This window comes from Elgaria multicarinata, chromosome 1 (genome assembly GCF_023053635.1).
Source record: "Elgaria multicarinata webbii isolate HBS135686 ecotype San Diego chromosome 1, rElgMul1.1.pri, whole genome shotgun sequence".
Classification (NCBI taxonomy): Eukaryota; Metazoa; Chordata; class Lepidosauria; order Squamata; family Anguidae; genus Elgaria; species Elgaria multicarinata.
The window spans coordinates 51,863,779-51,877,314 of NC_086171.1; the positions used below are offsets into that span (position 1 = coordinate 51,863,779).

The 13,536-nt window shown below is 40.5% G+C and overlaps 1 protein-coding gene across 1 annotated transcript in view; it reads right to left on the minus strand.

Moving 5' to 3' along the window:
• Positions 1–45: 45 nt before the first annotated feature.
• Positions 46–13,536, minus strand: part of RARB (retinoic acid receptor beta) — a 113,896-nt gene continuing 100,405 nt past the window's right edge. The window contains exons 6-8 of the mRNA XM_063128176.1: positions 9,279–9,483; positions 3,612–3,770; positions 46–380 (exon numbers count right to left, since the gene is read on the minus strand). Coding sequence (XP_062984246.1) covers positions 184–380; positions 3,612–3,770; positions 9,279–9,483 — 561 coding nt within the window. The 3' untranslated portion in view covers positions 46–183. The remainder of the gene's footprint in view (positions 381–3,611; positions 3,771–9,278; positions 9,484–13,536) is intronic.

Consider the following 13,536-nt stretch of genomic DNA (forward strand, 5'->3'; position numbering starts at 1 on the left):
TGTGTGTGTGTGTGTATACATACACACATATACTTACATGTATATTCATTTTAACATTTCTTGGTCCTGGTTGGATTTTAGTATATGTGTATACGTATCAGTCCAGAAAATAAGCAGCAGTAAAGACAATTCTTGCATGTCATCCTTGTATATAAAGTGTTAGGAATGTAGCTGGAGAATGTCTTATTGCACCAGTGGGGATTGACTGACGCTGCTGTTATCCACTGAGCTTGGGGAGATGCTTGGACTGTGCTCTGCTGTAGTCCCAGTTGAGCTTGGTGTCAGTGGTTCATGTCCTTCAGAGTTCTCCAACATTTCCTGGATAAGAGGTGGCATAGATCCAGGGATTTCCATTTTCAGTGTTATAACACGTTCAGCACCTTTCAAAAAGACCAATTATTATTATTATTATTATTATTATTTACTTATATAGCACCATCAATGTACATGGTGCTGTACAGAGTAAAACAGTAAATCGCAAGACCCTGCCCCATAGGCTTACATTCTAATAAAATCATAATAAAACAATAAGGAGGGGAAGAGAATGCAAACAGCACAGGGTAGGGTAAACAGGCACTGGGTAGGGTAAAACTAACAGTATAAAGTCAGAACAAAATCAAGTTTTAAAAGCTTTAGGAAAAAGAAAAGTTTTTAGCTGAGCTTTAAAAGCTGCGGTTGAGCTTGTAGTTCTCAAATGTTCTGGAAGAGCGTTCCAGGCATAAGGGGCAGCAGAAGAAAATGGACGAAGCCAGGCAAGGGAAGTAGAGACCCTTGGGCAGGCGAGAAACATGGCATCAGAGGAGCGATTAATATATTTAAAATTTGGCCAGTCAGGCTTCCTTATGGTAAGACAGACAGCTATGAGAAAAACATGGAACCCACATAATCCAGAAAATGTGTCCACTTGTTTGTCCAGGAGGGAGCCTGTTCTGTCCATTTACGCCTGTTATACTAGCAGATATTTCTAAGATTGCAATAATCAACAAGCCAGTTACTGTGATGGTCATTTTAAAAACGGAAAGCTCTAAAACTTTGGAGGAGCCATTTTTCATAGCCTTCAGACATGCTGAGCTGTGTTACTGTATCATTTTGCTTCTTTGGATATCCAAGGAGCTGCAGAAATGTACTGTTTAGCTGACTGCATAGACAGGCTAAAAATGAATGTTGTTCGAGCTGCCAACTACAAAGTTTTAAAATGATCATTACGCAGTTAAGACATGTTAATTCTACCCTAACAGTGCAGTCATATATAGATCTATTAATTATCCCATTACGAAACGGGACTTTCTCCCAGATAAGTGGGTATAGGATTGCAGTTTAAATATACTAAATTAAGAGTTATATATTTTCATAAAATGAGGTCATACCAGGCTTTTGCGATGTACTTTACTAAATAGAAGTAAGCATCAGGTATAAAATTGTAGGAAGGAACGATTTATAATTTTACGATTTCAGCGATTTCTTTCTCTTCAAGTGCTAGGAGATAGGTGATTCTGAAGAAGGTTGGAAAACAGTTACAAAGCAATCCTAAATTGGCAGTGGGAGAAATTTCCTCAATGGAGGAACCACCATGGAGCAGGAGGTGGGAGAAGGCCTTTTTCTTTTTCTTTCCAGGGGTTCTTTGTTTTTTGTTTACATTGGTATTCTATTTTCACATGAATGAAACCTAGCAACACAAATGAAACTTAAGGTTCCACTTAAAAAGCATCACCTGTGTTATATATGACTACACAAAATTTGGTGTGAGGGACCTATATAACATGCTGATCTCAATCCAACGCAGAGTTAGAAATATTTAAACTGATTGAGAAAACACTGCTGGATTATGGCTATATTGCTTGGATAAATGGGGCTGCTGTCCAAATGATGCCATGCAAAACAGGAAAACTGGCTAATTTACAGTGGTGAAATTATTTTTGCTGCAGAATTACTTGTACAAATTACTGGGAAGTAGGAAACCTTGCATGCAAGGTTGCTTTGAGTGTATACAATTATGGCATCCTCATAAGAGAGGATGATAGAATCCCATGGTAACAAGCTGCAGATACATTAAACAGCCACCATCACTTTGGTGAATACTGCCCTCTTGTGGCATCCTATGTTTTATTTCTCACATGTTAGACACTCAAGGTGGCTTTTATAACAAAGGGGAGACTATTGTAAAATAAGGAGGAGGTAATGGGAGGTGCTCCTTGGAAAACAGCATAAAGCCAGAGAGCTGCCACATGATGGAGTTCATTCCTTTGCAATAAATCGGATTGGTATAAATGGCCTGAAAAACCTTAGTTTAGCACTAAAATATATACTGTTAGCCTAATAATGCTTTGTGTAGAATTAAATGTGATCAAGCAATACCATTGCTGAACAAACAAATGATTTCTCAAGGACACTAAAGAATTCAACAAAAGTAGCACGGCACTGAAGTCAAGAGATGACTCTAAAAGAGGTTAGCTTTAAGAAGCAAAGCACAGTACTTCTGGTTGTATCTTAAGCATCAGCATTGTTTTCAAGCAAGTGTGCTAAATTTAAACACTCAGCCTTTATTGAGGACATTTGGGAGGAAACAACATTTACTAGCGGCTAAGGCATGCGAAGTTCTGTAATAGCCCTCCATCTCTGGGGAACTTTTATACAGTTGTGTGCTGAATAGTGTGTTTGCTTAGCTACACATTGGCAATTTAGGCATGACTATGGTGTCTGAATAATGAATAGGAAATAATGGTGGGCTAGAATCAACTGGAAAGTCGTTTTTAAGATGGTGGATCTGCATTTAAAGGTAATATTCTTTGGAATATGTATTCTCAGGCATATGTGTATAAGTACTTTTGTTTGTATACCTATTCTGTACTGAAAACAGTTATATGACAACTCCATGGCTGCGTTCGGCCAACACAATAGTCAATGATGAGTTAATAGTCAACTCCAGGGTTGATTATAGAGTGGGTACTCCCCACACAACATGTTCCTACACAACTGTGGAGTAGTTGGGGCTGGTGTTGTGTGAACTAATAGTCAACCCGGCATTTTACTGACACAGAACCTGCCCATCTCCCTGCCCTTCCTCAGTCCTCCCAGTGTTATCCCAGCAGCCTCTGTGAGTTGTGCCAGCTGTAACAGAGCAGCCAGTGTAGGTTCAGCCACTCTTGCCTGGTAACTCTGTAGCCATCTGAGATAGTCCACTCAACCCTGCAAAATAGTCCACTGAGCCCGACAGATAACATACTAACCAACATTTGTGCAGACAGTCAACTCTGCAGAGCATTGGTTATCTCTGTTGGTTATTTTGAGGAAATAGTTAACCGTGAGGTGGTTTTTGCCCCACAGACAACACAATAACCAGCTGTTGGTTATCGTGTTGTCTGAACTGAGCCCTTCAGTGCCTGAACTGCAAGGCAAAACAAGTGGTGGGTAACACGACTCAGTTGAAGGGCATAGGAGCTAGAGGAGAACTCGAGGTAAGTTAGACTTGGGAAATCTTCACATCAGTATTTTCCTACTGAGCAAGAGCATTAAGAGTGAGCTCTCAGCCTTTGGTTATTTTAAGAAAATTGATGCTTTTGGTCAAAACAACACACACTGCAAGGAGGGGCACTGTGGCAGTCTGCGCCTACCTTTTGCGCTGATACTACGTAGATCTGTGATTTTCATTAGGATCTTTGGAAACATATGAGGCTTGTTGGGTCTTCTCTTTCTGATGTATATTTTGAGAGCCTCTAACAACGGTTCCTGTAGTTCATCTACTTTTGATGGTTCTTCGAGGTCCTGGCGGTCTGTACAAAATACACAAATGTTAGGAGTGGTTTAAAAAACATATTCTAGCCCAACCTTAGAATTGTTAAGACCAAATGCTGCCCTATTTCCCTATTTTTCCTTATTCCTCCTCTGCTTTGATTTCTACGATCCAGTTCCAATCTTTTGTCATACATCACACTGCAAGATTGACTTCTTCTTCAATAGACTGACAAGGTTACATCATGTTTCCATTTCTTGTTTCTCTCCAACCAAGGATGATTGAACTCAGAAATGTAAATATTTACTTAAGGACCAATAATGACCTAATAATAATACTCAAAAGTTTAAAACATGATGACATATTCTTATTTATAATCTTATTTATAAGGTCTTTATCTTTCATCGCTTGATCCCTGAGCAACGCCATTGCCTTTATATGCCAGCAGGTGTCAGCAAAACATTAAAATAAGAGCCATTCTTTTATTGATTAAAATAAAAAGACTTATGTGAAATACAAATTACCACTAACATATTGCCAGTATTTTGATCTGATATGTGAATATTAGGAATCGTTTCAAAATTCCCTGGCACAGGCATAATCCAGAAATGGAGGGTTAGATGAAAATTTTGAACTTCCGCCCAGAATTTATGGGTGCTGGGGTGACAAAACCTAGTCCTTTTGCTGTGTGAGACAGCAGAATTCATTCTGGCCATGTTATCTTCTCTTGGTGTCTGCCACTTGTTTCCCCATAATGTCTGTTAGCCATGCTATGTAATCATGCACAAAGGTATTTCCAGGGGGAACACCCCTCCCCGCCGCTTATGAGCAGCATTTCCCCCCCAGAATGCCCTGGATGTATCAGAAAATAAAATGACAGCTGGCAACTAATGGCCATTAAAATTAGCCAACACAACCATGGGTAAGTTAGCCCCCACTCCAATCCTAGGGACAAGCAACATGTGCTTGCCCGTGTAATATTTTCATACTTCCCATTTTAATAAATGCAAGCACATATATTCATGTCTGATTTTTGCAGACAATCATTTTCATCTGAAGTTGTGATCAATTATGTAACAACTGATTATGTAATCATCTTGGAGATTATTAATGCCTGCATGAGGGAAAGTGTGCCCCCTTATGGAGGCAATGAGCTTTTCTGAAGAAACCAACTTTAGATCCAATGATCTATGACAACTATTGTAATATTTCTAACCTGCCTCTTCTCAGCAAGTAATTGGAGAAGGTGGAGGCCTCTTAACTCAAGTGATCTTGCAGGATAAAGATTATTTAGATCTATTCCATCCTGGATTTGGAAGAGAAACATCCCCGGTTGCCCTGGTGGATGAAGTACACTGGAAACTAAATGTGGCCAGTAGGAATGCAACCCTTGAGGTTCTCCATCAGTCATGGTATCCCTTCTGGACTGCATCTCTTGAGTTGGGTCTGGGCAGCATGTTGCAGTGGCCACAGTCTTTCCTGGAGTGTCGGTCTCATAAGGTAGTGTTGAGGGACTTTTTTACTACTACATGGTCTTTGGCTTATGGAGCACCACAAGGTTCTATCTTCTCCCACATGCTCCTCAACAGCTACATAAAATCACTGAGAGAAGTCATCTGGAAGCTTGGACTATGGTGATATGCAGATGACACCCAGCACTACCTCTTTTTTCCATCTGCTCTTGTACTCTTGAACAGGGAGCTAAGGATAGTTTTGGCATGGATGAACAGCCTGAAAATCAAGACAATATGGAGATACTGTGAATAAGGAAGCCAACTGATCTAGATGGAGGGGTATGACTGGTCTTGGGTGAGGTTGCACTCCCATTGAAGGTCCATATTTGTAGCTTGGGGTTTCTCCTGTGGAAGTGCCTTTTGCCAGTTTAGGATGGTACATGAGCTATGACTCTAACTAGAGTAATTGGACCTTGCTACAGTTATGCATGCAACTAGCCACATCCAGGCTAGACTACTGTAACACACTCACATGGTTCTGTCTTTGAAGATGGCCTGGAAACTTCAGCTGGTGTAGCAACCTAGTTTATTGGAGGGTGCTAAACATGTTTATTTTGAAGACCTACTGGGTTCAATTAAACATGCCTTCTAAAAGTGTGTTTCGGATTGGAGCCTTGACATGCTGTTATTTATACTTGGCATATTTATACCTGACATTTAAAAATGTCTATCTTTAATATGAATTAAAAATATTAATTCATCAATATCCATTCTTAAACGGTGAGGTTATTTTTAGGGATAATGTGTTCATCTCCCTTAGCATAAAAACATAAGAAGCACCTTGCTGGAAGGTCCATCTAGCCCAGCACCTTGTTCCCCACAGTGGCCAAGCATATGCCAACGAGAAGGCCACAAGCTGGACATGAGACAATTGCCTTTCCTGCTCTCATTCCCAGCTACTGGTATTTAGAGGCATCCTGGAGAGAGTGTATAGCCGTGATGACTATAGGGGTGTTCACATGTTGCATTATATGTATATGTGTGCACAGATTGTCGATTTGTACACTCATACAGTTATTCACACGTAACGTTCAACATGTCTAACATGCACTGTACACAAACTGATGATCTATACTCTTGTATAGTTATTCTCATGTAATGGATTATACATGATTACACACAGGAGTTTCTGGATGATAGTCCTGTATCCTTTTGCCCATCAACGGGCATTCCTTTACTTGAAAGAACATGTAACATGTAACTCTTTTATTGCTGCTGTAGCATTCAAGTGCCTTCATTAACTTACAGTAGAAACAAGAAATGTTTGCATCATGAGTAAATTTGTTACTTTTTTTTTTTAAGATCAAGCAATTGCTTATAAAAGTACTGCTTCTCTCCACAGAAATAAGTGAGTTCAGTGGGGTTTGCATAGGACTGTGCTGTCGGGAAAATTACTAGTTTAATCTAAACCATTGTAAGTTATCTTTACCCACCAAAAACCCTATGAAACTTTAAAAAAGGGGGGGGACAGTTAATGAAAGTTAAAATAAATAAAAATGCTGACAATAATTTATTTAAGAAGGAGGTAGAAAAGGGGGAAAGAAACAATTCGAATAATTCAGGTAATTATACTATTTAATTTAAGTCTGTAAACAAAGATTTAAAAAAAAATAGGAGGGGTGGGGTCTAATAAATCAGCATCAGGGAATGCTTAGGGCCTCTTTCTCATTAGAGACTGTCTGCTGCTACAGAATCCTGGTCTGTAACGCTGCTGTCTGTCTGAGGTATTTGGCTGCAGTTTTCTCCCCACATCCCTTCTCTAGTTAGTGCTTTTTATTAACTCACTTCTTGTGGTCTCTCCAATGCCTTTCCTCTCTCATTTTTTTTATTCTCCCTCATAACTGTTTCACAAAAAAATCAGAATCTTCCTATGGCAAGTTGTTAGGGCCAAATAGGGTTGTACTCCAGGCATCCTGGAGAGGGCTGTATTTACATGGGCGCACAAAGTGAATAGCATTCGTCAGTTCACACATATGCATGTCCGTTAAGGTACAGCTGTACACTTCAGGTCGGATCCAGATTTAAGCTTGAGCAGTTGGGCTGGTAGAAGTGGGCAGAGGGACCTACCGCAAGCACAGACCTTATTCTTACAGAAGGTCACTTTTTTCTTGTGGAAAGCAGATCCTGGATCTAACCATTGATCTCTACCCAGGATGAGATAGGACTCTAGTGCCTGGATACAAATCAGGTAAGAATGCAAGTAGGCAGATTCTCACAACCACCTGAATGAGTGTACATGCAAAATTAACCCATGTTCAATGTAACGTGTGAATATCCCTTATATATTTGTCTATTATGCCTTTAAAGTGGTATTGGTTGGTGGCCTTCAGCACATCTTGAGGAAGTGAATTCCATAGTTTAACCATGTGCTGCTATATGAGGAGGTATTTCCTTTCATTTGTCCTGCTCACTATTCAGCTCTATCGGGTGACCCTGGGTTCTAGTATCATGAGAGAGGGAGAACAAAAATCTCTTTCTCCTCCCTATACATAATTTTGTACACCTCTATCATATCACCTGCCTTTTTCCTAATCAAAACAGCCCCAAATACTGTAATTTTCTTTGTAGAGGAGTTGCTCCACCTCTCTGATAATTTTGGTTGTCCCTTTCTGCACCATTGATTCCATTCCATTCCTATACCACCCAACAACCAAGGTGGTTCACAAAAATTAAAACCCTAAAATGTAACATACAGAAATAAAATCCTTAAAATTTTAAATCAATAAAACCAAAGTACAAACGGAAGTAAACCACCCAGGGAGCTTCAGCGATTGGGCGGTATAAAAATGCAGTAAATAAATAAATAAGCCTTTTCCAGCTCTTCAGTATTCTTTTTAAGGAGACCAAAGCTGTACAAAGTATTCTAAATCTGATCATACTGTATACAGGCGAAGTGATATTGGCAATTTTATTTTTGATCCCTTTCCTAGTGATCCCTAACATGAAATTTGCCATTTTCACAGCTAACACACCAGGAGAGATTCATTGTGTTACCCACCATGAGCCATGCTTCCTTTCCTGGTTAATCACCACCAGGTTTATCACTGGTGACTGTTATTTCTTTAATGTTTTTTTCAAATATTTGTAGATCATAGAATCATAGAATAGTAGAGTTGGAAGGGGCCTACAAGGCCATCGAGTCCAACCCCCTGCTCAATGCAGGAATCCACCCTAAAACATCCCCGACAGATGCTTGTCCAGCTGCCTCTTGAAGGCCTCTAGTGTGGGAGAGCCCACAACCTCCCTAGGTAACTGATTCCATTGTCGCACTGCTCTAACAGTCAGGAAGTTTTTCCTGATGTCCAGCTGGAATCTGGCTTCCTTTAACTTGCCCCCCCCCACCAAATGAACACTTGAGACAATGCACAATTAAAACACAGAAATTAGAATACATAAAAGGCCAGAATAAACAAGTAGATATTCAGGATCTTCCTGAAAGCCTGAAAACTACATAATTGCAGGCTTTTCTGAAGGCCCCAAAGATTTGTTTACTCTGGCTTTCCTCTGATTAAGTTTTACTTGACTGTTCTGCTCTATAGCTGCAATTATGCTGTAGGTTTTAGTAAAGCTTTATTGTTAGTGTCTGTTATTTTATGAATGTTTGATGCATTATTATTGTACCTTTTTATTATATGGGTTTTAACACTGTAAGCTACTTTGGGAGGGCTTCTGCCCTGAAAGGTGGCCTAAAAATATTTCAAATACATAAATTAAAGAAATAAAATATATAGATTTTATACAACTTGAGCTCTGGACCTAGAGAAAACAATACATATGTGTGTGTTTTTAAAAAGAAGAAGCATATTCCAAGTATTTGGTCTAAAAAAGTTCAGGAGAAATATTTTATTAGCAACAACTTCACATTTGAACAAATTCTAGTAAGCCCTGAAGATACTGTACTTGCTCACCTTGACACTCTCTCTCTCTCCTGTGCCCATTTCAGCATGTCAAAAGCGAAAGCACTGGGAAAGTTTGGTGAAATGCAAACCTATTCTTCTCACTCCAGATCCCAAGCCTACACGGTTCACACATACCTCCACAGATTAAGCAGATGGCACTAAGCAGGCCAGTTTCCGTGTCATCCATTTCCAACGGCAGGAGCTGATTGGCAAACGTGAACACAAGGTCAGTCAGGGGACCAAACCCAGCATTATGCATCTGAGTTCGGTTCAGTGTAAGGCCGTCAGAAAACGTCATTGTGTCTTGTTCAGGGGTGTATCTTGTGCAAATTCTAAGAATCTGAGGGGGAAAGAAAAGAACTTTTCATTAGGGCTTTATTAATTTAAAAATAAAGAGTGCAGATATTTGGTTATGGCCTTCAAAAGCAGATGCAGTCGTCGCCTTTGGCCTCTGTTGACTATTCCTCGATTGTTTCAGCCAATACGTTGAAACAATGGAGGAATAGTCAACAGAGGCCAAAGATACCCACTAGGGACTATATCACATCAATAGGGACAATATCACCATCTAGATCAAGGATGTGTGGCTCACCAGTGTTGTTTGACTGCCATTCCCATCAGCCCCTCACCATTGGCCATGCTGGCTAGGGCTGCACTCGAGCAGAAGCACTTATTTTCACAAGCAGCCCTCTTCAAATACTCACAGCACTCCTGCTGTGATTATTTGATCCCTTCCTCTGCTTCCAAGTTCAGCACTCAGGCCCCTGAGACCACAAGAAGTGGCCGGGAAGTGGCCCATGAACATAGCTCATGCTATGTTAAGAGGCATTATTATTATTATTATTATTATTTATTTATATAGCACCATCAATGTACATGGTGCTGTACAGATAACACAGTAAATAGCAAGACCCTGCCGCATAGGCTTACAAAAGTGTATTTGTTGACATTTATTCCTAAATGAATATCCTCCCTTATCCATTTTCTCTAAGGTGGCTCACAATCTGAAATGCATAAGAAAACAACCCCCAGCTTTCTTCCAAAGTGAGACAAACTTGTACGGTTTGGCCATTATGTTGGGGCTGTATGGCAGTATTCTCAGCTCGTCTGTCGGCTGATTTTCTAGATATATGGCAAAATGAAAGAACTGTGATGGGAGGCTCTTTATATCTTAGCCAGACTATGATGGGAAAAAGAAATGATACATTTGTATAATTTACATCCAAGAGGTGGATGCAGAGAAAAACAATATACAGTGACCTTGACACAGCTCCCCAAGAATGGCTGGTATTCAGGTGATCTGGATCAGACAAAAGGCCTATCTAGTCCAGAATTCTGTTCACACAGTAGCCAATCATTTGCCTGTGGGAAACCCACAAGTGGGACATGAGTGCAACAGGACCTCTCCCACTCATGTTTCACGGCAACTGGTACACATAGGCATATTGTCTCCAATACTGGAGGTAATACATAGCCATCATGACTAAAAGTCACTGATAGGCATGTCCTCCATGAATTTGGCTAGTTCCCATTTAAGTTGATGGTCATCATGTGGTAGTGAATTCCGTACTTTGTCTATGCACTATGTGAAGTATTTCCTTTTATCTGCCCTGAATCTCCCACCATTCAACACCATGGGATCTTCCCAGGTTCTAGTATTTGTCCACACCATGCATAATCTTGTACACCTCTATCATGTTCTCCCTTTCCCGCCTTTTTCATAAGCTAAAAAATCCTTTTTTTTTGAGGTGCAATGACAATAATATGCAGATGACAACAAATAAATGTGGTATGAAAGGCAGCAGAAAACCAAACTCTAGAAAACACAGGCCACGATGGTCATTCATAAGACACAGACTGAGATGCAGTATCCAAACTTCAGACAATTGGATTTCCCCATTAAAAATAAATCAGAAGGATCAACTTGATTTTGTTCTGACTTTATACTGTTAGTTTTACCCTACCCAGTGCCTGTTTACCCTACCCTGTGCCTGTTTACCCTACCCTGTGCCTGTTTGCATTCTCTTCCCTTCCTTATTGTTTTATTATGATTTTATTAGAATGTAAGCCTATGCGGCAGGGTCTTACTATTTACTGTTTTACTCTGTACAGCACCATGTACATTGATGGTGCTATATAAATAAATAATAATAATAATAATAATAATAATAATAATAATAATAATAATGAGATGATTAGCTTTCTACAATTCACCCACTCCATCTGGGCTTGTTTGTGTGTGTTTCCTCCTGGTGTAAGCCTCTGACTTTTCTTTAAAGACGCAACAGCAAGCAAAAGAAACAAAGTTTTTATAAATGCAGCTCATGAGAGAGAGAGAGAGAGAGAGAGAGAGAGAGAGAGAGAGAGAGAGAGAGAGAGAGAGAGAGAGAGAACAACAACTACAACAACAATTTCTAAGGCAACCTGTCTTACTTCAGTCCCTCACATACTTGGGGGCTGACTAACATCAGAGCTGCCTCTGTTGCATCGCTTTCATCTTTGCCTGGCAACGGATGCCTGGCAAAGAGCAAGGAGGAGATTTGGAAGGGAAAAGGCATTGAGATCCAATAGAAAAGGTTGTAGGGGGTTTTCTGGTTGCTTTGCTCTTGTGTACCTCTTTTTATTATTTGAGTAGTCGGGCTTTTCATTCACTAAATCTCAATATATTTACGCTGTAATGCTGTGCATACTAGGGCTTTGCACAGCCCCTTCAATTTGCTTTGGTCAGCCGTTTCGGGTTCCTGGATGCCCACCATGTAGGTGCTCAGCAGACTCCCATAAAAGCTGGGTACAAGGCTGACCAAGACTCCCCCTCCTTCCATCTCCCCCTCCCCGCTCACTCCTCGAACCCAGAGCTGCTGCCCCTGCCCACCTGCAGGACTTACCTGAGCCATTCTGCAGCCACACATTCTCAATGAGAGCTGCCATTTTAAAGGAAGATGGGAGCTCTGTAGTTTCCTACTTCTAAGGTCACAAATTACGGCAGACATAAATGACTATTTCTGTTGTTTGCAACTTTAGATGTAGGAAACTACAGAGCCCCATCTTCTTTTAAAATGGCAGTTCTCATCAAGGATGAGTGGCTGCAGGATGACTCAGGTAAGTCCCATGGGAGGGGACAGCGGCTTATCATTGCCCCGGATCAGGCTGAAGTGGTCCGAGGCACTTTGGGCCTGGCCTAATCTGCTCCGGACCGCCTCAGACTGATTTGGATTCAGACTGAAGCGGGCCAAATTGACCCACTTCAGTTTGGATTTGGGGTTCGGCCCTGAGATGGTGCACAGACTTAGTGCATACATAATTGGAAGTTTAACAAACTAGGACTCATTTATTTATCTTTAATTTATTAGTGATACTTATATATCACTTAATATAATAAAATCCCTAAGCGGTTCACATATACGTATTAAAAACCACATGTAAAAACATTATTAAAGACAATTCCTACTGCAACAACAGTACAAAGCAATGCGTCCTTCTTAGTACACATGTTGTTTGACTACAACTCCCAGCATGAGAAGCCCTTTTCAGCAAGTAGGCACTCCTTTGCCTGCCTCCTGTCCTAGCTAGGTGGTGGCTTGGCATCCCTTTCTGCCTCAGAAGCAGATCTGAAGGCATCAGCTCTGAGGGACCAAGACCATCTTGGCTAGTGCCAGGGTCCTCTGAGGCAACCTGTTCTCTGGGGACATCTGGCTCCAAAGGTTCAAGCTCTTCCCCAAAGGAGTCATGTCAGAAGGTCTTTACCTGGTGTCTCAATATATACAGTGAAGACATCAGGTGGATCTCCCTCAATGAACTCAATGAGGCTTATTTCTGAGTACATATATACAGGATCTTTTCAGGGATTGTGAGAGGGTGGGAGAGGATAAATCAAAAGGCTGTGATTCCTTTTTTTTCAAATTTGGTTAAGTGTAGAATATATTCAGCCCAACAGAGATATGCGAGAATGCCATTCTATTATGCACCACCATACATATGCAGTCCTTGTACTCTGATGTAGTGGATCCTCTGGTCTATTGAACTAGAGAGCTGGCAGATTTGTGGGAAAGAGGAAGATTTGATTCTAAGGTCATAACCAAACCCATGAGCTCTCATCCTCTAGTCCAACTTGTCTACCATGCTTTATACTTCTGAATCTATTTTGGTTCTGGTGTGTTACTGAATAGTTTACAGTAACACACCAGAATAAAACCAACTTCAAAGTTCCATAAGAAGATTTAGGTTCAAATAATCAACCACCATTGTCAGAGACAATTAGCTGGTCATATTGTAAGAATGAATTCATTTATTTAAGATATTGCCTTATAGCCAGAAGTAACGAAAGAAGAAAAAACACAAGAGGTTCCAGGCCAAAAGAAATGTGACAGCAGCCGTTCTGTAATTAAATGTTGAA